Source organism: Giraffa tippelskirchi, chromosome X, assembly GCF_054371585.1.
Source record: "Giraffa tippelskirchi isolate mGirTip1 chromosome X, T2T-mGirTip1v1.2.pri, whole genome shotgun sequence".
NCBI classification, from domain to species: Eukaryota; Metazoa; Chordata; class Mammalia; order Artiodactyla; family Giraffidae; genus Giraffa; species Giraffa tippelskirchi.
This window is the reverse complement of record NC_137289.1, coordinates 42,535,624-42,563,484: the sequence shown is the minus strand read 5'-3', so window position 1 is coordinate 42,563,484 and position 27,861 is coordinate 42,535,624. Positions and strand designations below refer to the sequence as shown.

General features: G+C 38.9%; 1 protein-coding gene across 4 annotated transcripts in view; it reads left to right on the top strand.

Annotated features, from left to right (window-relative positions):
- Positions 1–12,687, top strand: part of LOC145537107 (plastin-3-like) — a 37,865-nt gene extending 25,178 nt beyond the window's left edge. For all 4 annotated transcript variants that reach the window (XM_081567781.1, XM_081567782.1, XM_081567778.1 and 1 more), the window contains 8 exons: positions 1,972–2,067; positions 5,672–5,867; positions 7,441–7,519; positions 8,247–8,361; positions 8,549–8,682; positions 9,524–9,647; positions 9,870–9,994; positions 11,456–12,687. In XM_081567781.1, the coding sequence (XP_081423907.1) occupies positions 1,972–2,067; positions 5,672–5,867; positions 7,441–7,519; positions 8,247–8,361; positions 8,549–8,682; positions 9,524–9,647; positions 9,870–9,994; positions 11,456–11,588 (1,002 nt within the window). In that variant the 3' untranslated portion in view covers positions 11,589–12,687. The remainder of the gene's footprint in view (positions 1–1,971; positions 2,068–5,671; positions 5,868–7,440; positions 7,520–8,246; positions 8,362–8,548; positions 8,683–9,523; positions 9,648–9,869; positions 9,995–11,455) is intronic.
- The last annotated feature ends 15,174 nt before the right edge of the window (positions 12,688–27,861 follow it).

The following is a 27,861-nucleotide window of genomic DNA, read 5'->3' as shown; positions in this document are numbered from 1 at the left end:
GAATAATTTCTGGCAAGTGTATCAAACGTACATAGTTGGCTCATTGAAGATACAGCTTTCTAGGCCTCTCCCAGAGCTCTGTACTTAGCAGGTCAGAGCTTACATCTGGCCATCTCCATATTCAGCAACTTCCCTGGGGGATTAGGGTGTACACAATCCATAGGAGTTACCATGAGAAACATTCCTTTATAATCTGTTTGGACTGTCAAGGCCCAGTAATAGAAAACTACCAAAGCTGGGAAGGTGATCTTCAGATGTAACATTGATCTCAGGTGGCCTCGGCCTATAGCAGCTTGAGGCAGGGATTCTGTTCCCAGCCAGAGATTGAGGTCAGGCTACAGCCGTGAGAGAACTGAATCTTAGCCACTAGACCACGAGGGACCAGTGGGACCAAGGCCCTGGCCCATCAGCTGTGTAGAAATGAATTTCCACATAGAGACTGAGACAAGTAAAACAAGTGTTTATTAGGAGGAAAACGTATATGTGAATAGACTCACATGGGTGGGCTCAGAGAGACAGTTGCACCCTTGTGGTGGTTGAAGTCACTTTCATGGAGCATTTCTTCTGGGTTTCCCTTTGCCAGTCATCTTGCTTTGTCTGGTTCTGAGTCCGTGTTTGGTTTATCTCAGGATCCTCCCATGTGTGCATGTGTATCTCTTAGCCAAGATGGATTCTAGTGAAGAGGCCTATGGGTAGGTTGACATCACTTACTATGAGCTTGAGACAGGAGATACATGGGTCCAGGCTGAAGAGTTTCTCCCCTGTGGACAGAAATTCTATAATAGAAGAAACTCCATAAAAACTGGATGATGGAGGAGGCTGGGCCTTGCCCAGATAAGAAATAAAAGACCATATATTCCTCATTCTTGAAGTCAAGGATACCTTCCTGACTACACAGGCACAGGAAGGCTCAATGGAGGTCAAAAGGAAGGGGGCAACACCTCAATTTCTGTCTGGGAACCAAAGCCCTGCTTCAAGGCACTGTGGACTGAGGCTACCCAAAACCACCGTGATGCTACCTCTTCTATCTCTTATCTGGACAGGGCCCAGCCTGCTCCATCATCCAGCTTTTATGGAGTTTCTGCTATTACTATTATGGAGTTTCTGTCCACAGGGAGAAACTTCAGCCTGGGGCCCATGTATGTCCTGCCTCAACATGATAAAGAAACTTCACTCCAGTTCCTGTCCTCTGGTATTCCAGAGAGGCAGAATTGTACTTGACATGTGTGTTGGAGACCCTCATTAAATGTTTACACTAATATAGTGGTTTTCAGGTTTTGTTCTGTGTAGCATCCACACAGCCTGAATTCACCCAGCCCACATCCCATATGAGCAATACCATTTTGTTTTAGGTATTGGTATTCCAAGTAAAAGTGTTCCAGTGTTGAAAGAGGTCAAGGGCTTAAAACAAAGAGAAGCTCATTTGGTTAAATATATTCAGATGATTAAGAGTTTACTGTTATTTCACCACCTCAAGTAGAAATCATTTAAAAATTTTTGTCCTTTCAATTTATAATTTAATGCATTGTTAACACAACTAATCTCTTCTCCATAGGTTATGGTATATACATATTATGCTTTGTAATGATAGAACCTGTTTATTTTCTCTTTCCCTATGCTTCCTGGATTTCTCCTATCCTACTTGTTTCTCGTGCTTGTTTTATCTGTCAAGCTTATTGACTTCAGTAACTCAGTGAAGGTACAGAACTAGTTATATGTTTTCTAGCATTATTATATTGATGATTTCAATAAATTGTAAAGTCATGACAAAATCCAGTTCATCCATATTCAAGGCAGACATAAGGCCAGATAGGTGGACTTTTCTGGGAAAAGGAACTGTTAAATAAGAAGATAGAGATTTGTGTCACATTCTTACAAAATCCAATGCAAATATCCTTCCACACATGGGACAATAGGATACATTCATTCTTTGTAAATGTGATCTCACTGACATTTGCAATTCATTTTTAGGATTCCAAAGCCTATTTTCATCTTCTCAATCAAATCGCACCAAAAGGACAAAAGGAAGGTGAACCACGGATAGATATTAACATGTCGGGTTTCAATGTAAGTATAGATGTTCTTGTGAATTCTACAAGCTTACAAAATTGTCAATTTCTTATAGATAACAAGAATGCCTATAATTGCATGTTGTGATGTTGGCAGTTTTAAGTATTATCTTAAATTTTATTACTGTAGATGTAATTTATAGACAGAAAGACCAGCTTTGATTTATATTAATAGTTTATTGGTGAGTTCTGTAGTTATGGTGTTGTTGGTTTTTATGGATGGCATAAAATATTCAGAGTAAGTGTGGGGAAATAAGCACTAGAGGCTAACCTTTTCTGAGTGTTTGGATTATAATCACAATGATAGATTTAATGAAAACATATTCTTATGTTGAGAGTAATGTGAATGTGTTTACAAACTCCTGATCTCTCAAATCCAATTTGGTGAATTACTGTCACAGACCATGTTCCCTTGTTACATCACTTATTTGCTCAATGACCTTGGACAAGTTCCTTTGTTCATACATGAAGTAACAAGTTGGCCTAGACTATTGAGTCTCAACTTTCTAGGATCCTGTTGTTCTTTGTATTCATTAGATATGGAATGGATTCTACTGATTTTTAAAAAATGCACATTTCTAGCATATTTCATATCCACTTCAGGATTGAGTGGATTACACTTGCTAAACATTTTATGCAGCCCTTATCAGAACTGAATTTGTCACTGACTTGTAGTACTTACATTTCTGTCTGTTTTTAAATCTGAAATTCTTCAGTTCAGGTCCCTCTTGGCACAAATGAGGGGCCCTCCTGTGCATGAAGGAAGCTATCTGGGATGTCTAGCCAGGTGATCTTATGCCTGGGTAGATAACACCAGTGTACTGATTCTGATTATGATACAGCTCTTCTCTAGTCACTTCTCCCTGGTTGATCTTAAAGCACTCCCTTCGCTGTCTCTGTCCTCCTCAGAATCCTTTAAGGATTCCCCGTTGACTTAAGAGTTCAATCTGAAATGTTCTGCTGTGCACGTGAAGCCCTGCTACACCATCTTGCTCCATTTCTTCTAGCCAGGGCAATTTCCTACTGCTCTGTCCACACATTCATTTTACTGTTGAGCCTTTCATCATGCTTTTCCTTTGTTTTTCAGTGTCCTTTATCTTTGTCAGTCTTATACCTTCTTTAGGGATATGTATCTCCATCATAACATCCAGTTTCCTCATGATCCTTTGTGATTCCTCTCTGCCTCCATACTCCACCATCCCAGGCAACCACTGATTTGCTTTCTTTCAATGTAGTTTGAATTTTTGAGAATTTTATGGAATCATATAATAGGTGCCCTTTTTTTAATCAAGCTTCTTTCAGCGTTATTATTTTGAGATTCATCTGTGTTGTTACATAAATCAGAAATTCATTCCTTTTTATTGCTGAATAATATTTCAGTGAATGGATATGCTATAATTTGTTATCCATTCACCCCAATGAACATTTGGATTGTTTCAAGTTTGAGGCTATTACAAATACAGCTGCTCTGAACATTCATATACAAGTCTTTGTGTGAGTTTATGCATTCATTTATCTTTGGTAAATACCTAGGAGTAGAATGGCTGGGTAATGGTATATGTGCGTTTAACTTTTCTAAGCAGCCGCCAAGTTGTTTTCCAAAATGGTTGTACCATTGCACATTGCTACCAGTAGCACATGAAAGTTCCAGTTCATCCACATGCTCACTGACACTTTAATGTGGTTAGTTTAAACATTAAGAATTTTGGCAGTGGTAGAGGTGTCTCATTGTGATTTTAATTTGCATTTCCCTAATGGCTAATGATGTTGAACATCTTTTCATGTAGTTATTTGCTGTCTATACATCTTTGTTTAAACACTTTACCCATTTTAATTGCATTGTTTGTTTTCTTATCAAGTTTTGAGTGTTTTATATATTTTGGATATAAGTCCTTGATTGGATATGTGATTTGCAGATACTTAGTCCCAGTGGTTTTCCAAGAACAGGCATTGTTTAATTTGAACAAAGTCAGATTTAGTCATTTTTTTTCTTTGACAAATCATGCTTTTGATGTTGTATCTAAGAAATTTTAGCCTAACACAAGGTCACAAACATTTCTTATGTCTCCTCTTAGAGGGTTTATAGTTGGGGTTTTATATCTAGTTTTTTATTTATAGTTTTGGGTTTATACATTTACATGTGTGTGTGTATTGAAGGTTAATTTTGAATATGATGTGAGGTATGGGCTGAAGTTCTTTTTGGCATATATATATATATTTATTTGATTGTCTTTTGTTTCATTATTCTGTATCTTAATTTTTTAAAATTGTTGCTATTTCAACGTTTCCTTCTACTCCAATATCATCAATGCTTTTTGTTTAAGAATGCCGAGATGATAAAAAATATGAGATTTAAAAATAAAGATAGTAAATAGCATGAACCAGAAGTATTAAAGTAACAGAAAATAGAATAGGCTCTATGAGATGAACTCACTAGGCTCATGGAGAATCCCAAAGGCTGAATCCCAGTCAACTGCTCATCTGCTGGTGGTTACTGATTGCTCTGCAATGGTAACAGTGAAGGGTAACACAGTAAATACCCATTCTTCTGGAGACCTAGATGATCGAGGCCCCTCACTGGAGATGAAAAAAGTAAAGATAGCATCACCCATTAAAGACAGAGTTAAGACTCAAATTATAGAATCTGAACTGTGTTGGTTTGTAAGTAACATTCCTCAAATTTCCTTTATCTCTTGTTTCCCCCTTATTATAAAAATCCCTTCTTACCTGACACTCTTTTCCAGAAGACATACATTTACCCTGGGGCATACTGGGGTGGCCACATCTATAGTAACTGCCAAGAGAAGTCTAGAGGGGGCAGATCACTGGAAACGAATAATCCAAAAGCAATTGTTCCTCCTGCAGCTCCAGTTTTTTTTTACTTTTATTGTTGGGAGGTGGGGATGGTGAGCACTTGGGAAACTATCTTTAATTTGGTATGAAATTATCAGATCTGTAACTTATACTCCTCACCAAACTGTATGTTAGTCAAGAAATCAGCATGCATCTTTCCAAAAGGAAAGAAGTTGGGGTTGAGGGGGTGGGGGGGACAAAACAGAGAAGAAGTTAGGAGTCCTAGGAATTAGCTGAAAGTAAGTATTTTACACAGAAATAGACAACTTTGCTTCCTGGATGGAAAAGTAAAATCAAAAAATAGTTTAAGAGAAAGATGATAATTTGAAATATGTAATTTAAACCTCAAAATTATTGGAGCCTGGTATCCTTGATTATTATTGTAAAAAATTTCTTCATAATTCCTTCATCTTTTTCAGCCTTACACCCTCTTTAGGGCCTAAATTTAAAATCTGAACAAGTTTCACTTTTTTTCTTAATGAATTTTGGCATGAGAGAAGTAATTTCAGTTGAGTGAAATGTATCCTGTCCTTAGATTCGTGATCTGGTGCCATCTAGGGTATTTTCAAGGTACTGCATATCCAGCACAGGCAACTTTTTTTTTTTTTTTGCATTCAAAACAGTAATATAAGTACCATGTGTTGGCTAAGAAAAAATAGAATTGTATACCCAGCTTATCATTGTAGGGCAAAGTTTCTATATTTTTAGTATGGCCTTTTTTAAAAAAAAGTCTTATTTTACTTCAACAGGAAACAGATGATTTGAAGAGGGCTGAGAGTATGCTTCAACAAGCAGACAAATTAGGTTGCAGAAAGTTTGTTACCCCAGCTGATGTTGTCAGTGGGAACCCCAAACTGAACTTAGCCTTTGTGGCTAACCTGTTTAATAAATACCCAGCACTCACTAAGCCAGAGAACCAAGATATTGATTGGACTCTATTAGAAGGTAATAGAGTATACAGGTTTAGTATACAGGTTTCTTAAATTATATTTGGGGCTACACAGTAGAAATACATAGGCCACGATGATTTCATAATCTTGATTTAATAAGTTTCCTTATCCACTTTCCTTTAGCAACTGTCTACTATAAGTAGTCCCAAGGGCTGAGTAAAAAGTGGCAGCTGATAGAAAGGGATGATACAAGGGAACTTTTATTTTAATTTACTTATTTTTGGCTGCTCTGGGTCTTTGTTGCTGCGTGTCGGCTTTCTCTAGTTGCTGCACCCGGGGGCTACTCTTTGTTTTGGTGCTCAGCCTTCTCATTGGGGTGGCTTCTCTTGTTGAGGAGCGTAGGTTCAGTAGTTGGGCTTCGTTGCCCCATGGCATAGGGGATCTTCCTGAACCAGGGATCGAACCTGTGTCCCCTGCTTTGGCAGGAGGACTTTTATCCACTGTACCACCAAGGAAGTCTGGGAACTTTTAAAGTAAGCTAGCCTAGGATCACTTAGTATAAGGCCACTTAGTAAACCAATGTTTTATTTTAATATTTTGTATTTAGGTCACTTATTTTTAAACCTCCCTCCAAAAAAATGCACATGTGCATAAAATTTGACCTATGTAAATCTGCAGTATTTGATTCATTCTTGCATAGTCAGACTAACTGAAACTGCTCTCATTTCCTTTCACCTTTAACCTACTCAAAAAATAATAATAATGCATGTAAATATTCATTTAATTTGGGAAAGGCAGAGTATACCTTTGCCAGATTATATATGCATGAAGTATAGTACTTAAAAATTAACAAATGTAATTAGTAGCTCATTGCATATCCACTAGCATTATTATGAAATCAGATGGTAAAGAATCTGCCTGCAGTGCAGGAGACGTGGGATCAATCCCTGGGTTGGGAAGATCCCCTGGAGAAGGGAATGGCTGCCCACTCCAGTGTTCTTGCCTAAGAAATCCGTGGACAGAGGATTCTGGAAGGCTACAGTCCATGGGATCACAAAGAGCTGGACACAACTTAGCGACTAATACTTCAAACTCTCAATTAGCAGCTCATTGCATATATACTAGGATTACTGTAAAATCTTTAAATTTTATGCTTTTGAAGTTTCAAATAATTTGTTGCTCTAATATAGGCACGTAAAAAAAAGTACATATATGTAACTTAGTATCAGTATTTTTAAATGGGTAGAGAGAAGATGTAAATTAATGTGAGTATAGAGGTTTGTATGACCATGGTAAATTTTTCTAATAAAAACTAAACCAATAATATCAGTTACTTTAGAAGTATGGGGATTTGGGGAGATACTGGAGAAGGATGAGATAGGGAAGAGAGTATAAAAAGTTCATATACCTCTTAGCTGGTTATAATAAGGTTATATTTTTACTTTTAAAAGAAAGTCATCCAATTTAAAAAACAAGAGAGTATGTATTTAGAGAGACTGCTTAGAGATTCATATTGGAGAAAACCTTTAGATCTGAAAAAAAAATAATCATCTAATTGTGGGTTGATGTTATATGCACATATGCAAGGTGTTTAATGATTATATAAACACTGTGAATATTTTTAATAGGAGAAACTCGCGAAGAAAGAACCTTTCGTAACTGGATGAACTCTCTTGGTGTTAATCCCCATGTAAACCATCTCTATGCGTAAGCCTTCCAATGCTCTTGTAAAGTTTTGAACATCATGAATGGATGCTGCATAAATAATTATAGCTCTAAACCTTTTCTAAATGTTAGTTTGTAGCCATTACTTTATTGGAAAATGTGGTGACTTCTGTTATCATTTCCCAAATACACAAAAGCCCAGATTATTTCTTTACATGGTCATTAAGTGAAAAAATGTATAAATATCTTTCTAACACCCTAGGGAACAGAGACTTTATATTTTGAAACGGAGACCAGAGAGCACATTAAGTAGACCATCCATGATGCCTTGAGGTCTTTGTGTTCACTGTTCTCTCAGCCTGGAATGTTCTTTTCCACATCAAATGCTTTATTCCCTTGCTATATTCAAGCCGCTGATCCAGATCCTAACCACCACCTACCACTCCCTAACTCCTAACCTCTTTCTTTTTGTTTTTCATAGCAATTAAATACATTCCCCTAACCCATTTATCCATATACTTGTTTATTCTCTTTCTTTCTCTGACTCTAAAGGCCTGGAATTTTTCTCCTATGAGCCCAGCTTCTAGAACAGTTCTTTGCAAACAATAAGCTCTCAATAACTATTTTTAAGTGAATTGGATGGTGTTAGCTCCATTTTTAGCACAGATTAATAAAATACATGAGTCTTTTGACAGTGTAGTGTCCTTGTTTTTAAGGAAACAGGCTCTGCTCTCTGAAAACACTGATCAAACTCTTTTTAAATCATCAGTGACCTGCAAGATGCCCTGGTAATCTTACAGCTATATGAACGAATTAAAGTTCCTGTTGACTGGAGTAAGGTGAATAAACCTCCATACCCGAAACTTGGAGCCAACATGAAAAAGGTAGCTAATTAAGTTGCTGCACATATTTGTTACGGACTGTTTTTATTCTCAATTTGTTTCTTTTGTTTGGGAAACTCTTTGACTCTGAGCTTCTTGAGGACAGAAACTGTGTCTTACTTTGTGCGCACCTGCATATAAAGATTAAACAAGTGAAAATCTTTAATCATTTGCTTTTGTTTGCTTGCAGCTAGAAAACTGCAACTATGCTGTTGAATTAGGGAAGCATCCTGCCAAATTCTCCCTGGTTGGCATTGGAGGGCAAGACCTGAATGATGGAAATCAAACCCTGACTTTAGCTTTGGTCTGGCAGCTGATGAGAAGGTATGGTATACAATTTTAACTGCTCAAGTTCACTATCATACAGGTCTGTGATCTAGTCTTTACTATTTCTAAGGAAACGTATCAATGACTACACCTTTGAAATTTTTATGTTTAGACTCCGAAGTGAGTTTAAGTAATGAGTATATGTTGGATGGTCAATGGGAAATGCCTTCTCGATAGTGAGGCAACAGAATTGTGAATATTTCCCTTTTTTATAATCTGCCTGACACAGACCTGAGCCTCATTTAGAGTTGGTGAATAAAAACAGCAAAAATTATGAACATGTATACATTTGAGAAAGAAGATCTCTTAACTGTAATGCTAAAAAGCAATTCATTATAACTGGGTACCAGCCAAAGCACAGCTTACTTTAAGTCGTTACCAGGGGTTGGCCTAGTACACAGTGAGCCTGCAGTAAGTAGACTGGTGGACTTACTCAGTAGAGCGCTGAAAATCTTCCCACCAGCAGTGCAAAAGGCAGCTCAATGGCAAGCCACTACTGCCTGAAATTTTTTTTTTCATATAGTGTGAATGTCTTCTCGTGAAATCTTTCCTTTAATCTCTCAAACCTAAGGAAAAGAAATGAAAGATAAAGCATTCTAATAATTGTATTTTTTTCTAATAAACTAGGACAGAAACTGTTCTGCTGCTTTTTTAAAATTAATTTCTATTGGTGTTTAGTTGCTTTACAATGTTGTGTTAGTTTCTGCTATACAGCAAAGTGAATCAGCTATATGTTTAAATATATCCCGTCTTTTTCAGCACAGAGCATTGAGTCGAGTTCCCTATCCTATGCAGTAGCTTCTCATTAGTTACCTATTTCTTCTGCTGCTTCATTTAGATATACCCTCAATGTCCTGGAAGATCTCGGTGATGGTCAGAAAGCTAATGACGACATCATTGTAAGCTGGGTGAACAGAACATTGAATGAAGCTGGAAAATCAACCTCCATTCAGAGTTTTAAGGTAAGAATTCCATGTTTGACTATTAAACGTTATGTTTGCTATAAAAAGTATCTATAGTTTGGAAAGCTAGCCTTTGGATTCTTTGTGAGTGAGATCATTGTGGGGCTAACGACATGATTCTTTTCTAATTCACTAGACTTTGTTTTTGACAGCGTTATATAAGTGATCATGCATTAATTTGTACACATGGAAATTCTCAAATGTATTGTCCTTTTACTCTAGGATAAGACGATCAGCTCTAGTTTGGCAGTTGTGGATTTAATTGACGCCATCCAGCCAGGCTGCATAAACTATGACCTTGTTAAGAGTGGCACTCTGACAGAAGATGACAAGCACAATAATGCCAAGTAAGGGATGCTGCCTAATATCCTCATAAGGGCATAGACATTGTAGGCAGGCAGATCTGCATTATCATTCAGGTTCTGCCACTCAAGAATGGTGTCAGCTGGGGGAAGCATCTTCTAGCCTCAGATTCCTCATCCATAAAATGGGAGCAATAATACTTACCTTGGAGATTTTGAAATGAGTAAAATACGTTAAGAGCCTAACATTGCTGCACCTGACCTAATAGGTAGGTGCTCAGTCAGCCATTGGTTTGTAGGTTATAGAAATAATGTATGTGTTAAAGCAACTTAGCTGCAAACTTAGAACAGAAGAAAAATGGGCTAAGGATAACCATGCCTTTGATAGGGTTTTCTTTTGTTGCACTCTTTTCAAACGTTTTTAAAACTTACTGTGCATAGCCCACCTTACTACATACACTGAGTTTATCTTGGTCCCTTAAGTGGGCAGGATGCTAAACCCTCAGCTGAAACCGTGCCTTGAAAGTTCCCTGCATTTTGACAACATGCAGAAGGTCCTTCCCACCTGCCTCTTCCCTTCTTCTCCAAAGATCTAGACTGTGATCTGGTTTCATGGGCAACCCATGAAAGCTCTCCTAGTATACACTGAAAATCAGCTCCCAACAGGGCTTCACAAGATAGCTAAGAAGCATTACTGTAAAACTTCATTTTGGCATCACATACTGCATCACATCATTTCTTCCCTCCTTGAAAAAAATATTTGCAGCATAATATGATAAAGATTTATAGAGAACTCCTCAAAGTTCTTTTTCCAGAAACTTGATCATATTTAAAGATTCCTGTTATAGAACACCTAGAAATGCCTTGTGTATTAATTGAGGGGTGCTCCTGCAAATTTCCTCGGCTGGACATGTCAGTTCTTAACTCCTTTCCTTTTTCTACCCTTTTCATTCCTTGCTTCAGCCACACTGGCATGTACCATACAGACTTTCTCTCCTCCCTTGGATATTTCGAAGTATTCACTGCATCTATGAAATTGTATTTTGCATCTGGCACAGTTTTCCATTCTGTGTCTCTAAGATCTCGTGATAGCCACTGTTATCTTATTACATGCTCAATGAGAATATCAATATCTGAGTAATTATATATACATATTTTCAACATCTGGGTATATATACATATATGTATATACACACACACACATATTCTAGAAAAGTGTTTTTTCATATCAGTGCTCCTAAATTGTTCTCATTTTACATTGTAGAAAAGGAGTGAATAAATATCATCAGCCCCAAATAGTAGAGCTTAAAAATCTGGTATCACTTATGAGTGACCTCAAAAAATAAAAGAGAAGACAATGAAAAATAAAGTCATTCTGATTTGAACTCTCACTGTAGAAGTTTTGCATCCTAGACAGTTGAGTATATAAGAGGAAATAGATGCCTCATGTCAGTGCCCATGACTGACCAGAATTGCACTTCAATTTTTGTTTCCTCCAAAAAATAGGTACGCAGTGTCGATGGCTAGAAGACTTGGAGCCAGGGTGTACGCTCTCCCAGAAGACCTTGTGGAAGTAAAGCCCAAGATGGTCATGACTGTGTTTGCATGCTTGATGGGCAGGGGTATGAAGAGAGTGTAAAATAACCAATTTGAATAAAAAACAACCTTGCTCCCAGGTGCATGATTAGCAGTACAGCAATTTCTGGCCGAAGTGCTCATGGCTTAAGAAACTATTGGTTATTGAAAGGACTTTTTAGTTTTCACAAGACTAAGCTCATCATGGGAGCCCTCAGGTGAAAGAGTTTTAGTAGCAACAACTCCTCTTTCCCATAGTCAAGGTGGATTTGTCAGGCCCACCTGAAATGTGCCCGTAGTCAAATCATTTACTCGCTCCTCATAGATCGCTGCCCTTGACATTTTCCATTGCTGTACGTATTTCTATGTATCTGTTTTCCTCTTAGAATGTCCACCTCGTGGGACTTGCTTAGATGATTGAATATGAATATTATTGATATTAGGCAATAATTTGCTTTCCATCCAGTATGCTAGTTCTTATTCAAGAACTGTGGTCAGAGGGTATTTGTATATGAGTATCCTTTGCTTATCTTTCTAGTACTGAAAATTGACAGAAGTAACTGGCTGTGCAGAATGTAATAGAAGCTTTTCATATTCTTTTATTCTTAAAATCAGTATCTTTTTACAGTATTCTGTCTACATGATCCTTTTTTGTACATTTAAGAATATTTTGATTACGTTAAATAAGACTGCTGATTTTGCTACTTTTTTAAGGGGTCTTCAAGTAAGTAAAAAACATAGAGGGAAATGTACCTTGAATTTCCATCTTCCCTCCCACACTAAAGCTGTAAACACTTGACATATTTTGTCCTGAAACATTGGTTCAATATATGCTTATTTGTTTTAAAACATGTACCATCAAACTCTCTCTTTAGATTTAAAATGCTGTTGAATATGACACTTTTGAGGAGAGAGTGGGCTCAGAATTTAGGAAGGATATGGTAGGCCAAGTATGCTAAGTGTATATTAAATTTTCTAATTTTACACCTAAGATAAGGAGATGTGGTCACTAAAAAATAAACATATATGTAGGACTTAATGTACTCTAATGTACTCTTGCTTTGTCAAGCTGTTTGCTATAGTTTTTAAGATCATAATGTTACTCTAACTCTAATGTAATCTGGTAGCGATTATTAGTTCAAATAAAGGCATTTACATAATTAGTCTCTTCGTGCCTCTGTCCCTTCTTAGTATGCCTATAATGTTTGCCAGTTTTTTTTCTCCAATATTCTAACTCATTTTCTGGTGTACTTTATAATATGATGTTTGTTAAATTTATGCTTTTGGAGCTGAATTACACAGATGGACAGATTAAGGTTATAATCCTCAATGAGGTAAGATGGTTTTCTCCAACTTACCAAAATTTCTTAGTCCATTTTCTCCCTTTTTCTTTCTTTTCATGTCATTCAATCTTTTCAGTGTTCAGTAATGACACGATATGTGTTTGCATGCGTGCTAAGTCACTTCAGTCTTGTTGGACTCTTTGTGACCCTATGGACTGTATCCCGCCAGGCTCCTCTGTCCATGGGATTCTCCAGGCAAGAATACTGGAGTGGGTTGTCATTCCCTTCTCCAGGGGATCTTTCCAACACAGGGCTAGAACCTGCATCTCCTGCAACTCCTGCATTGCAGGCGATTCTTTACTGCTGAGCCACCAGGGACGCCTGTTCTATGGTATACAGAAGGTCAAAACAATGGGGATCCAAACAACCAGGGAGGAGAGGTGGCTTATGACAGGTTTTCTTAGCCTCATCACTATTGACATTTTGGGCTGGATAATTCTTTGTTGGAGGTGGGAGGGAGCTGTCCTGTGCATTATTGCAGAGCATTTAGCTGTGTCCCTGGCCTCTATCCACTAGATGTCAGTAGCATACCCCCAGTGTGTAGACCAAATATGTCTCCAGAACCAGTCAAATGTTCCAAGGTGGGGGCAAAATCATCTCTAGTTGACAAAATGTTGTTTATGGTACCGTTTTAACGTTTTGTGTGAATCAGTAATATGAAATGCAATCCTTTAAGGAACTACATGGTGATACTATAAAATAGTTTTTATTTATAGCCTAAGAATAAGAAAGACCTTTCTTAATATGATATAAACCCCAGAGCTATAAAAGAAAGATAAATGTGACAATTCTACTTTTGCAATAAATGAGTAAGCAAAGTCACAATATAGATGACTGAGAAAAAATGTTTGGTCCCATTGTCTTAGTCCATTCAGGCTGCTGTAACAAAGTATCATAGACTGCGTGATTTATAAATACCAAATTTATTTCTCACAGTTAGGCAGTCTGGAAGTCCCAGATCAAGGCACTGGAAGGTTTGCTGTGTGGTGAGAGCACACCTCCTAGTTCACAGATGGCTGTCTTTTAGCTGTAACCTCACATTGTGATAGGGACAAGGAGCTCTGGAGTCTCTTTAATAAGGGCACTGACCCCACTCATGACTTCACCTTTATAACTTAATGTCCCACCTCCTAATACCGTCACACTGGGAGATTGTGTTTCAACATGCAAATTTTGGAGGAGCCTGAAACATTTAGTCTATAGTACCCGTATGATGGATTTTCTTAATATAAGGATAAAAGACCAGTCTCTGCAAATATATACCAGGGTAACTGATAAGACAGGACAGTTATCCCTTATGACCTGTCTTCTACTTTGTATTTCCCATGCTTATCTACATATGTTTCCTTCCAGGTACAAAAGTTCTCTGTAAGTAATGCCTTGAAGTGGCTTTGAAGCAAGATATTAATAAAAAAGACTTATTCCATCTTGCCCTTTATTCAAAACAGGAGCTAGTTTCTTGGGTGGTTCACTGTACAGAGCCCACCATCTGTAGGAATGCACCTTTGGTTACTTAAGTGTTCACATGAAACAGTTGGCCTGAACACACCATTCTTCTTTCCTCCAAATAAAGGGCTAAAATCACTAATATATTAAGAAATCTAACAAATCTGTAAAAGAGAAAGTTCCATTAGAAAAATGGGCAAAGGAGATCAATATCCAATTCAAAGCCTATAATCAAACAAAGAACATTAAAAGGGAATGCTGATTCTCAAAAAGTAACGAGGGTTATGTAGTTTCAACCAACAAAGAGCTGCCTTTTTTAGTAGACTTTATTTTTAGAGCAATTTTAGGTTCACAGCAAAATTGAGTAAAATGTACAAAGATTTTCCACATACCTCCAGCCCACACACATGCATGAGCCTCCCTCACTAACAACATCCCCCACCAGAGTGGTACATTTGTTATAGTTGATGAACCTACATGGACACATCCATAATCACCTAAAGTCCATAGTTTACCTTGGATATTCTGTGGATTTTGACAAATGTGTAATGACATGAATCTACCTTTATAGTATAATATATAGGATTTTCACTGCCCTAGAATCTTCTGTTCTCTGCCTTGCCATCCCTCCCTATTCCCTAACCCCTGGAAACCACTGATCTTTTTACGATCTCCATAGTTTTGCCTTTTCCAGAATGTCAGAATCATACAGTATAGCCTTTTCAGATTGTTTTCTTTCACTGAGTAATAGGCATTTAATAGAACTGCCTTTTTTATGAACTGCCTGCCATTGATTTTTTTAAACAGTAATTGATAAATTATTTGATGCTAATGAAGGTATGAGCATACAGGCATTCTCTGACACCACAGATGGAAGAGTGATCAGTTTATAGCTTGTTGAAGGCAAGTTGGTAATTACAGAGAAACCAAAAACTAGCATATCCTTCAACTCTGTGCAGCCAGCAAGTACAGCAGTGTGCCATGATACATCTTGTAATATAATAAAGGGTTGGTGAGATAAATATGGTCCATCTACACAATGCAATAGTTATGTAGTTGTTAAAAAGATGGCTGTGACTCAGAGCACCGGCTTTGAGTGCCCTGCTTCCTGCATAGAACTTGCACTGGTCATCTATTTTACATATGGTAATATACATGTTTCAATGCTATTCTCTCAAATCATCCCACCCTCACCTTCTCCCACTTAGAACAAAAGTCTGTTCTTTATGTGGAATCTAAAAAAAAAGGCGAGGTACAAATATTTACAAACCAGAAGTAGAGTCACGAATGTAGAAAACAATTTTTGGTTACTACAAGGAAAGGAGGGGATAAATTGGGAGATTGGGATTGGCATATACACACTACTATATATAAAATTGACATTTACACACTGCTATATATATAAAATAGATAACTAATGACAACCTACTGTATAGCACAGGGAGCTCTACTCAATACTCTGCACTGACTTGTATGGGCAAAGAATCTAAAAAAGTGGATATATGTATAACATACACTTTGCTGCATAGCAGAAACTAACACAATATTGTAAGTCAACTATTCTCCAATAAAAAGTTTAGAAAAAAGATGGCTGTGACTCTGTAATGACGAGGAAAGATGTCCTGTGTTAATCCCACTTTAGAAAAATAAATGATAGTATATATATAGATAAAGGGACTTCCCTGGTGGCTCAGACGGTAAAGTGTCTGCCTACAATGTTGGAGACCTGGGTTCAGTCCCTGGGTCGGGAAGATCTCCTGGAGAAGGAAATGGCAACCCACTCCAGTATTCTTGCCTGAAAAATCCCATGGACAGTGGAACGTGGTAGGCTACAGTCCATGGGGTCGCAAAGAGTCGGACACGACTGAGCGACTTCACTTTCATATAGATAAAAGTGTTAGAAATTCCATAAATATATTTGTGTAGTTATACTTGGAGGGATGGAGTGTGATTAACAAGGGGTTTTTACTTTTTATATTACATATTTCTATAATATCAGAAGGCTAAGATTAAAATACACTATTACCATACTCAGGCAAATAACACAAATTTTTTTAACCTACAATGAAGTTAAGAGTGTTATAGTGAACATGTATATATTCTTTACCTACATTCCTCAGTTGTTAGCATTTTGACATAGTTGTTTTGTATCTGTGTGTTCCTCTGCTGAACCATTTGAAAGTAAATTGTAGATATTGTGACATTTTACTCTTAAATATTTCATCATAAATCTGAGAATAAGGACATTCTCCACAAGCTGGAATCAAGACTGCCGGGAGAAATATCAATAACCTCAGATATGCAGATGACAACACCCTTATGGCAGAAAGTTAAGAACTAAAGAGCCTTTTAATAAAAGTGAAAGAGGAGAGTGAAAAAGTTGGCTTAAAGCTCAACATTCAGAAAACTAAGATCATGGCATCTGGTCCCATCACTTCATGGCAAATAGATGGGGAAACATTGGCTGACTTTATTTTTCTGGGCTCCAAAATCACTGCAGATGGTGATTGCAGCCGTGAAATTAAAAGACACTTACTCCTTGGAAGGAAAGTTATGACCAACCTAGACAGCATATTAAAAAGCAGAGACATCACTTTGTCAACAAAGGTCCGTCTAGTCGAGGCTATGGTTTTTCCAATAGTCATGTATGGATGTGAGAGTTGGACTATAAAGAAAGCTAAGTGCCAAAGAATTGATGCTTTTGAACTTATGGTGTTGGAGAAGACTCTTGAGAGTCCTTTGGACCGCAAGGAGATCTAACCAGTCCATCCAAAGGGAAATCGGCCCTGGGTGTTGATTGAAAAAGGACTGACGTTGAAGCTGAAGCTCCAGTGCTTTGGCCACCTGATGCGAAGAGCTGACTCATTGGAGAAGACCCTGATGCTGGGAAAGATTGAGGGCAGGAGGAGAAGGGGACGACAGAAGATGAGATGGTTGGATGGCATCACCGACTCAATGGACATGGGTTTGGGTGTACCCAGGGAGTTGGTGATGGACAGGGAGGCCTGGTGTGCTGCGGTTCACGGGGTCGCAAAGAGTTGGGCGCGACTGAGCGACTGAACTGAACTGAACCCACATGCTACAACAACATTGTCATGATATCTCCAAAGTATAACATAGATATGTCTAATACAAAGTCTAAATTCAAAATTTCCAGATGATTCCAAAAATATCTTTAAAAAATTTTTCTTGGCGGATAGTTAATTTTCAATGTTGTATTAGTTTCAGGTGTCCAGCAAAGTGATTCAGTTATACATATATTCCTTCTTTTTATATTCTTTGCTCACACAGGTTATCACAGAATATTGAAGAATAGTATTCCCTGTGCTATCAAGTATGTCCTTCTTGGTTATCTATCTTATGTGTAGTAGTGTGTATGTGTTCATCCCAAGATTCTGATTTATCCATCCCTGCCAGGGTTCTGTTTTGGTAACCATAAGTTTGTTCTCAACATCTGTAAGTCTGTTTGTATTTTGTAAACAAGTTCATTTGTATCTTTTTTTTAAATTAGATTCCACATATGAGTGATATCATATGATATTTGTTTTTCTCTGTCTGGCTTGTGTGATAATCTCTAGGTCCATCCATGTTGCTGCAAATGGCATTAATCCATTGTTTTTTATGGCTGAGTAGTAGTCTATTATATATGTATACCGCATCTTCTTTATCCATTTCTCTGTCAATGGACATTTAGTATAGCATATCTCTCCATTTAGTTAGGTCTTCTTTGTTTATTTAATCAGCATTTAAAATTTTTTAGTATACAGATTCAGTACATTTTTTAAAGTTTATGCCTAAGTATTTCATTTTATTTGGAGTTTTTGGGTAAGTTTTTTGGGACTTTCTACACAGACAATCATGTCATCAGCAAAAATCTGTTAAGACGGTAGATCTCATGTTAAGTGTTCCTAAAGTTAAAAACAAATCATTGCTAATTTAATGGGAAGTGGTTCTCTGTCCTTCATATACTTTCCCAGAAGCACTGCATGGGAAGGTTTATTTCAAGGATCAGCAAGATGGAGATGACGACCACTTACTGGAAAGCAAATAGTATTGGTGAAAGGTTTTTAAGTAAAACCATTAAACCCCAGGTAAAGGAACTTGCAGCAACTCATGAGGTATTTATCAGATTTTGTCCACTTTGTGAAATGTCCCTCAGGGAAGAATTTAGGACTTCAGTCTTCCTCTTTGTCACCTTTTATTCAATATACTTCCTGTGCCTAGAGAAGTTCTCCAAGTTACATTTTACTTTGAGTCTTATGTTAAAATATTTTTCATTAATGGTCAGTTAAACAATACTGAGCAACTGCTTAATTTCAGGCTTTTGTCTAAGGCCTGAATAAAATGAATGAGACCCATTCTTTTCCTTGAGCTCAACAGTTTCAGATCTGGGATATGAACACTTACCACTAGGTTAAAGTGTGACTGTGGAAGTTTGTATCCAGAGTACAAAGTCAAAAAGGGAAAATTTGGACAGGGGTAGACAATGTGTGTGGCTTGGGGTCATGGTACTTGGCAAAATCCCCAATGCAAAGTGATGCTTTAGCTGCTGATTTATTTCTTGCAAATTTGATTGGCGATAAAGGGTCCCAGAAAGGTTTTTCGAAATCCTGCAGGCTTCTTCCGGAGAAGGCAATGGCACCCCACTCCAGTACTCTTGCCTGGAAAATCCCATGGATGGAGGAGCCTGGTAGGCCACAGTCCATGGGGTCGCAAAGAGTTGGACACAACTGAGCGACTTCACTTTCACTTTTCTCTTTCATGCACTGGAGAAGGAAATGGCAACCAACTCCAGTATTCTTGCCTGGAGAATCCCAGGGACGGCGGAGCCTGGTGGGCTGCCGTCTATGGGGTCACACAGAGTCAGACACGACTGAAGCGACTTAGCAGCAGCAGCAGCAGGCTTCTTCTTGAGATACAGATTTGACCCATATTTACTCCTGGGTTTCAAAATCTTAATTTCAAAACTGCTACAACTGGCTGAATTTCATGGAAGGGGCCCCTTGTAAGGCTTGACAGCCAAGACTTAAAATATAGATAAGACAGTCCTCTCAGAGTCTGTCACCGATGAGAAAGCGGAAAATAGCCCCTGGCCTATGGAAGCTGGCCTGGCATTCACGGCTCAGTCTGTTCTCTCGTGAGCATGAAGAAATTCACGCGCCAACATCCGACAAGGCCCCTCTGGGGTGGTGACAAAATGAGACCAAAACAAGGCCACTGTGTAATCTTGTCTGAACACAGACAAAACATGAATGTCCTCTAAGTCTCAGAAATGAGCAAACATCCTCTCCTCGCTGATAGGAGGTACTGCTGCTATCTTTTCCCTAATACAGCTTTAGCCTTGGTAAAATCTAGTGTGGTTTTATGGTGTTGATTATAAATATTTCTTGTCTTTAGATACTTAGGACTTACACCTTGTCTTCTCTGACAACTAGCCTTGATTTTGCCTTTCCCGAATCTAGGCTCCAAATTCAGAATCATACAATTACTAAGACATCGTCTATGCCTAAACTATCTTTGGGTGTCCTGAAGTGGCCACTAGAGAATATGAAGATTTGAGTCTCAATTCTATATAAGAATAAATTTTTCTACCACTTAATCAAGTCCAAACTAAAAATAATGGTGATGATCAACTTGACAAATTAAGAGTTTTTATTCCTATGTTAATTTTGCATAAATAAAGCATGGTAGTTATGTCTTTCAATGACTGAATACATTTCAAGTTAAAAGAAACATACATTTAAGCACAGAGACTGACGCACTGACTCTGCCAAGTATTTTTGCAGGATTCTGGATTCACGGATTGTTTTTCTTTTTTGTTCAAAATATTTGTGGGTAGGCACTGGGGGTACTGACTCAGTTACATAGGATTGGTGAAAAGTCTATTTTTTAGATTCAGTAACCAAGACATACCCTCTTTGCAAGCTGTAACAGCAACAACAAAACATGTGAAAACTTCAGTAACTTGGTTCTCAAGTCTTCACTAAATGTAATTGCTCTAGTGCTGTATACACTCTTCCATGAAAGAAAAGCGCTCACCACCTTTCAGCTAGTCACCTAAGAAATATTGCAATATTTCAGAGCTAGTCACGCGCCTTCCTTCACCTGAAACGGAAAACCGCTATGGTTGCTTATGGCTTTTAGGAGACTGTCTATGTGCCCTGGACAGACCTCCTAGAGACTCAAAGAACTGTGATGCATTTGTATTTGTTAATGGTTCCAACAGAAAAAGTAAAACCAAAAAATTGCTACCTAAGATATGCTATTACAGACTTAAATATCCCCTTGAAATATTGAAAACTTCTCATAGAAATTAAATCAGTTCTTATGGCTCAATTAATTGTCTGTGCTCAGACTAACCTACAAAATATTTAAGAGAATATTTTATATTGATAGTAAACAGGTGATTTTAGGTTAACTACATGATGTCTACATGGTATAGAAACAAAGATTTCCTGACTTCTCCAGGAACCCCTATAAAATAAACAATGATTTAACAGACCTTGAGATGCTTGGCCATTATCTAAGAAGATAACCTTGATAAAAACAGATTTTAGCAAAATTGCTTCATGGTAGCACACTCAATAGCAGAGCTAGTTTGACCACAACATTGAACTAACAGTCAGGGAAATGGTAAGAAGTATTGCTGAGGGTGGTTTCAGGGCATGTCCTACCTGCAATCTCACACATTCTCAAAGTCTGTAAATGTAGGAAATAGGAACCCAAACTTCAAGGTCCCCTTAAACATTTCCAAGTGGGCGATGACTGGGTTCTGGTTATTGTATATTCTTGGGGTAGTTTGAGGCCTCTCTGCTGGAGAGCCAAGTGAAATGATTTCCAACTCCTGATGTTAGAAATCCCAAGGTATCTCTCTAGTAACAGGGACACACATTTTGCTGGTATCGTTATTTTTAAATCCTTTAAAGTATTAACATTTTACTCAGAAATTCCTCTGTACATACCATATTCAATCTCAAAAAATAAAGAAAGTTAGGAGAATTCTAGAATTTTAGCTATTAAAGCTCTCAAAAACCCTTGGACTTCCCAGGCCTAAAGTACTGCCATTAGCCCTATGATGATAAACTCAGGCCACTCAAGGTTCCACAGTTTTCTTCCTTGTATGTTAATAAAAAGCTGCCTCGTGCATCTGGGAATTTCACTTCCAATTCCAGATTCTACTTTATTTACAGGCTAATGTGACTGAGTACTCCAGGAGACTTATGAAATATCTCCAACTTTATGAATAATGGATATAAGGCACATCTTCAAACTACTTACCTAAACATCCCCTGTGAGATCTGCCACCTGGAGGTTTGGTCTTCTGAAATAGACAACAGAGATAAAACTTCATTGAGTTTTAGTGAAAAGTATCTTGTTGGTACTGTTAACAACCGATATATCAGTAAAACTCCAAGATACTGATACTTAGACTTTTTTTTTTAAGTATATCAAATGTTTACCTTAAAAGATATACATCATTTCCTCCCACATTACTGGACATTCATTTCATCAGAAGACCTTAGACTGAGGATTCGTAGGAATCCTCCAGACGCTGCTAACTGCGGAAGTGGGCAGCTTCTGCCCGAGACAACAAAAGCTTCTGTCTTCAGAACTGGATAGGTTCCACCCAAGATGACAGAATGGAGATTAATTTTCTCTTTTTTTAACACTCTTTCTGTCCCTTTACCCTTCTACTGATATTACCTATTATGACACTTTTACACCCTCCGGAACACTCTTGTGATCTCTCTTCTATTGCTGTTCAGTCACTAAGTCATGTCCAATTCTTTGCAATGCCATGGACTGCAGCACACCAGGCTTCCCCATCCTCCACCATCTCCTGGAGTTTGCTCAAACTGCTCAAACTCATGTCCATTGAGTCGGTGATGCCATCCGACCATCTCATCCTCTGTCACTCCCTTCTCCTGCCCTCAATCTTTCCCAGCATCAGGGTCTTTTCCCATGAGTCAGCTCTTCACATCAAGTAGCCAGAGTATTGGCGCTTCAGCTTCAGCATCAGTCCTTCCAATGAGTATTCAGGGTTGATTTCCTTTAGGTTTGACTGGTTTGATCTCCTCGCTCTCAAAGGGACTCTCAAGAGTCTTCTCCAGCACCACAACTCAAAAGCATCAATTCTTCGGCACGAAGCCTTCTTTAAAGCTTATCTTCATCCTATTATTTTCATCTTTTTAATTTTTTTAATCTTTTCTTATTTCATCCCATTATATGTTATCTCCTGTTAGATACTCTATCACCATCCAGTTAGTTTTAAACCCCTATTGCCCTCTTCTGCCACTTTAGGGAAAACAAAACTCTCCTATATGTTTTTCCCAGTCATAGCTGCTGCTCTGAATTTATCTGATTGCTAGATCTAATATCCTCCACCAGACCCTGGGGACACTAATTTAATATAAGTTCCTTTAAACATCTTGGAAGGAAGACTCTCTGATAAGCCCCTTTTGGCACTTAAGCTCCCCTCATATCATTAATCCCACTCTTCAGCCTTATAAAAATGGACCTTGACCTTACAGTATCAGAACACTTCTGCTAAGGTTTTTATAATACCATCAGCAAGACCTGCTAGTCAGTAGTAGACAATAATATTGAGGCCTCTTGACCATGACAGTCAGTTCACCCTCTTTCGAAAACACCCTGCTTTGCTGACCTATTTAATTCCACTCAAAAGATATGTCTTATCGTACTTAATACAATTGCACTATACACTTAAAAATTGTTAAGATGGTGAATTTTGTTATGCATATTCTACCACAACTACAAATAAAAAATGCACTCTGAAAAGAAAAAAAGTATCTTCCTTGAAGGATACCAAGCTGGTCTTCCCTTGTGATAAATGATACTTACACTTCCAGCATAGTCTACTTCCAACTAGGGTACTCCATTTTACATGGATAGGCTTCCACCGATCTGCCACACACTGATTTATTCTGTGTACTCAGGATAATTATGAGGCACTTCTACATATTTAAAGGTACCATCCTTCCTGTGGATCATGTGAAAAAAAATAGTACCCAGAAACCTTCAAAATGCAGTGCACCCAAGCTCATTAAAAAACAACTCCTCCAGAAGTTCTGGTTAAATGCATACTTTATAAGTGGAAATTCCCTCTTACGAGTAATATCACTGACAAACACAGCCCAAAACTTGCCTTAGACCTTAATAAATCATAAGTAATACAATTTCAACTTTGAAAGACAAACTAGTCTAAACCCATCAGGATTGCTATGGACAATCACTCAGGCCTTGATAACCTCTTAACCAGCCAAAGTGGAATTTACTCTATGGCAAACACTCCTTGCTGTACCTATTGATAAAGGTGAGTCATATATCAGGACCCCAGTGGCCAGGCCCACATCACAAATATAAACCTAAATCAGCAGGCACTTATAGGAAACACCTGTCAAGGAATCCTTACACACCGATAACTATCCGCCAACTCCGCTTTAACTAAGATTTACCTTAGAAAACAGGGCTTACTAGCCTTAGAAGGAAATCCCCGACCTCCTAGCAAGTCATGCCGTCTTTTGGCACTGCCTCTTTTACCTCTATAAAACTTGCTCTTCCCAAAATCCCTCAGGAAGAGCGCTTCACTGTTTGTGAGGCACTGCACTTCACCATGCAGGGACTGTTTTCCCCTACATAAAGGACATCAAACTCGTAACCAAATTGTTTTGTTTCATCAACTGACAGTTTTGGCAATGAGTTGAGACCTGAAGAGAGCTACTGAGATTCCATGAACTGCTCCAAAACACAGGTGAAGATACTCACAGAACCCTGTTGGTTTGCTGCTTCTTCAGCCATTCGGAGAAGGCAATGGCACCCCACTCCAGTACTCTTGCCTGGAAAATCCCATGGATGGAGGAGCCTGGTAGGCCACAGTCCATGGGGTCGCTAAGAGTCAGACACGACAGAGCAACTTCACTTTCACTTTTCACTTTCATGCATTGGAGAAGGAAATGGCAACCCACTCCAGGGCTCTTGCCTGCAGAATCCCAGGGACAGGGGAGCCTGGTGGGCTGCCGTCTATGGGGTTGCACAGGGTCAGGCACGACTGAAGCGACTTAGCAGCAGCAGCAGCAGCCATTCTCTGGGATCTCAGGTAAGCTTCTCTCAGGTTTATCCCTGCTTATTTTGTGTTCTGAGCTTTTGGAGTTTGTTTCTCCTAATCCTTCTGAGTGGAAGATTGGGGCGTGAAAGACTCCAGACTTTTCTAGGTGAGACTTACTGGGCCACAGCATGTGAGTTTGTTGCCAACTTCCCCTAGCACATAAGCCAACTTCAGGAGGTTTTGATAGGTCTCATGAGCCGTGCACAGGCAGCCAGAAACAGTAAGTCTCATTGAACTAGGGAGGGTTATTTCAACAAGGGAAAATAATGGATACCCTTCAATCTAAGAAAACAAGATGGGCACTGTTAGGGGCTTTGCAAATCTTCAAGGTAAGTCCACAGCATAAACCAAAGGGGGACTCGGGGAAACAAGATAAGAAATTCTAACTGCTTTGACCAGTGATACATCAGAATCTAAGTAGGCACATGTCGGACTATTTAAAAACATTAGGATGTCTGCCACTGTAAAGAAATCTTGTGAAAGAAATAATAGATCTATTGCTAATGCAAATCTTGGAAACCATAGCCACAAAATTGGTGACTACAGGTGAAGCACTTAAAAGCCCTTAAGAGTGCTTGCTACCTAACTCTAACCTTACCTGCCAACCTCAAGAAGCGTGTGCATGCTCAGTTGCTTCAGTCGTGTCCAACTTTTGTGACCCATGGACTGTAGTCTGCCAGGCTCCCATCTCCATGGGATTCTCCAGGCAAGAATACTGTAGTAAGTTGCCATACCCTCCTCCAGGGGATCTTCCCATCCCAGGGATCAAACCTGCATCTCTTATGTCTCCTGCATTAGCAGGCGGGTGAAGGTCTATACAAAGAGGTATGCTGTAAAACACCACAAAATCCCCAACCCAGTAGCACATTCCTCTTAGGTATTAATTTGTCTCCGAGAGACCTAAGACTTAGCTGAAGAAATGGCATCCTCAAGTTTCAAAGAATTAAGCACACCATCTTCTGGCACACCTGCTAAAACTGTGTTTCAGTAATGCACTCCCTTCTGAAGCTATCACTACCTACAAAAATGGCAGAATCTTACTAAGACCACCTAGAATCACAGTGGTCACTGCGGGGTACACTTCAATTAGACAAGGTCATTCATTTAAGAAGTGTACTCAGAGATCAAATTGCCAACATCCATTGGATCATCAAAAAAGCAAGAGAGTTCCAGAAAAGCATCTACCTCTGCTTTATCGACTATGCCAAAGCCTTTGACTGTGTGGATCACAATAAACTGTGGAAAATTCTAAAAGAGATGGAAATACCAGACCACCTGACCTGCCTTTTGAGAAACTTGTATTCAGGTCAGGAAGCAACAGTTAGAACTGGACATGGAACAACAGACTGGTTCCAAATAGGAAAAGGAGTAAATCAAGGCTGTATATTGTTACCCTGCTTATTTAACTTATATGCAGAGTACATTATGAGAAATGCTGGACTGGAGGAAGCACAAGCTGGAATCAAGATTGCCGGGAGAAATATCAATAACATCAGATATGCAGATGACACCACCCTTATGGCAGAAAGTGAAGAGGAACTAAAGAGCCTCTTGATGAAAGTGAAAGAGGAGAATGAAAGGTCGGGTTAAAGCTTAACATTCAGAAAACTAAGATCATGGCATCCGGTCCCATCACTTCATGGGAAATAGATAGGGAAGCAGTGGAGACAGTGGAAACAGTGGCTGACTTTATTTTTTGGGCTCCAGAATCACTGCAGATGGTGATTGCAGCCATGAAATTAAAAGACACTTACTCCTTGGAAGGAAAATTATGACCAACCTAGATAGCGTATTAAAAAGCAGAGACATTACTTTGTCAACAAAGGTCCATCTAGTCAAGGCTATGGTTTTTCCAGTGGTCATATATGGATGTGAGAGTTGGACTGTGAAGAAAGCTGAGCGCTGCAGAATTGATGCTTTTGAACTGTGGTGTTGGAGAAGACTCTTGAGAGTCCCTTGGCCTGCAAGGAGATCCAACCAGTCCATCCTAAAAGAGATCAGCCCTGGGTGTTCATTGGAAGGACTGATGTTGAAGCTGAAACTCCAATACTTTGGCCACCTCATGTGAAGAGTTGACTCACTGGAAAAGACCCTGATGCTGGGAGGGATTGGGGGCAGGAGGAGAAGTGGATGACAGAGGATGAGATGGCTGGATGGCATCACTGACTCGATGGACATGAGTTTGGGTAAACTCCAGGAATTGCTGATGGACAGGGAGGCCTGGCATGCTGCAATTCATGGGGTCACAAAGAGCTGGACATGACTGAGTGACTGAACTGAAATGAACTAATTTGATGGGACCAGATGCCATGATCTTAGTTTTCTGATTGTTGAGTTTTAAGCCATCTTTTCACTCTCCTCTTTCACTTTCATCAAGAGGGTCTTTAGTTCTTCTTCACTTTCTGCCATAAGGGTGGGGTCATCTGCATATCTGAGGTTATTGATATTTCTCCTGGCAATCTTGATTCCAGCTTATGCTTCATCCATCCAGCATTTTGCATGATGTACTCTGCATATAAGTTAAATAAGCAGGGTGACAATATACAAAGGTTACAAATATTGTTAAATATTATATGATTCCACTTATATGAGGTACTTGTTGCTGTTGTTCAGTCACCCAGTCATTTCCAACTCTTTTTGACCCCATGGACTCCAGCATGCCAGGCCTCCCTGTCCCTCAAAATCTCCCGGAGTTTGCCCAAGTTCATGTCCACTGCATCAGTGATGTCATCCAGCCATCTCATCCTCTGACACCCTCTTCTCCTTCTGCCCTCAGTCTTTCCCAGCATCAGGGACTTTACCAATGAGTCAGCTGTTCACATCAGATGGCCAAAATACTGGGGTTTCAGCTTCAGCATCAGTCCTTCCAATGAATACTCAGGACTGATTTCCTTTAGGATTGACTGGTTTGATCTCCTTGCTATCCAAGGGGCTTTCAGGAGTCTTTTCCAGCACCACAGTTCAAGGTATCAACTCTTTGGCACTCTGCCTTCTTTACGGTCCAGCTCTCATAAGTGTACATGACCACTGGGAAGACCATAGCCTTGACTATATGGACCTTTGTCGGCAGAGTAATGTCTCTGCTTTTCAACACACTGTCTAGGTTTGTCATAGCTTTCCTACCAAAAAGCAATCATCTTCTGATTTCAGGGTGGCAGTCACCAACTGCAGTGATCCTAAATTTTCTAAAATTGAATTTTTTAATCACCTTTTCAATTTGTTTTGCATGATGACAGAGCTTTAGGATATTGGATATTTCCAAAATTCTTGATATATACACAATGCCTTAAGCTGTGGCCCCCCTCTTGGCCATCTGTCTTCTGCCATCTAGGCCTGCCCTAGCCCCTTACTTTGAACGCAGAGTATATATGAACACAGAGACCATATTCTAGACACTGTGAAGGCTTCCTTGGTGGCTAAGA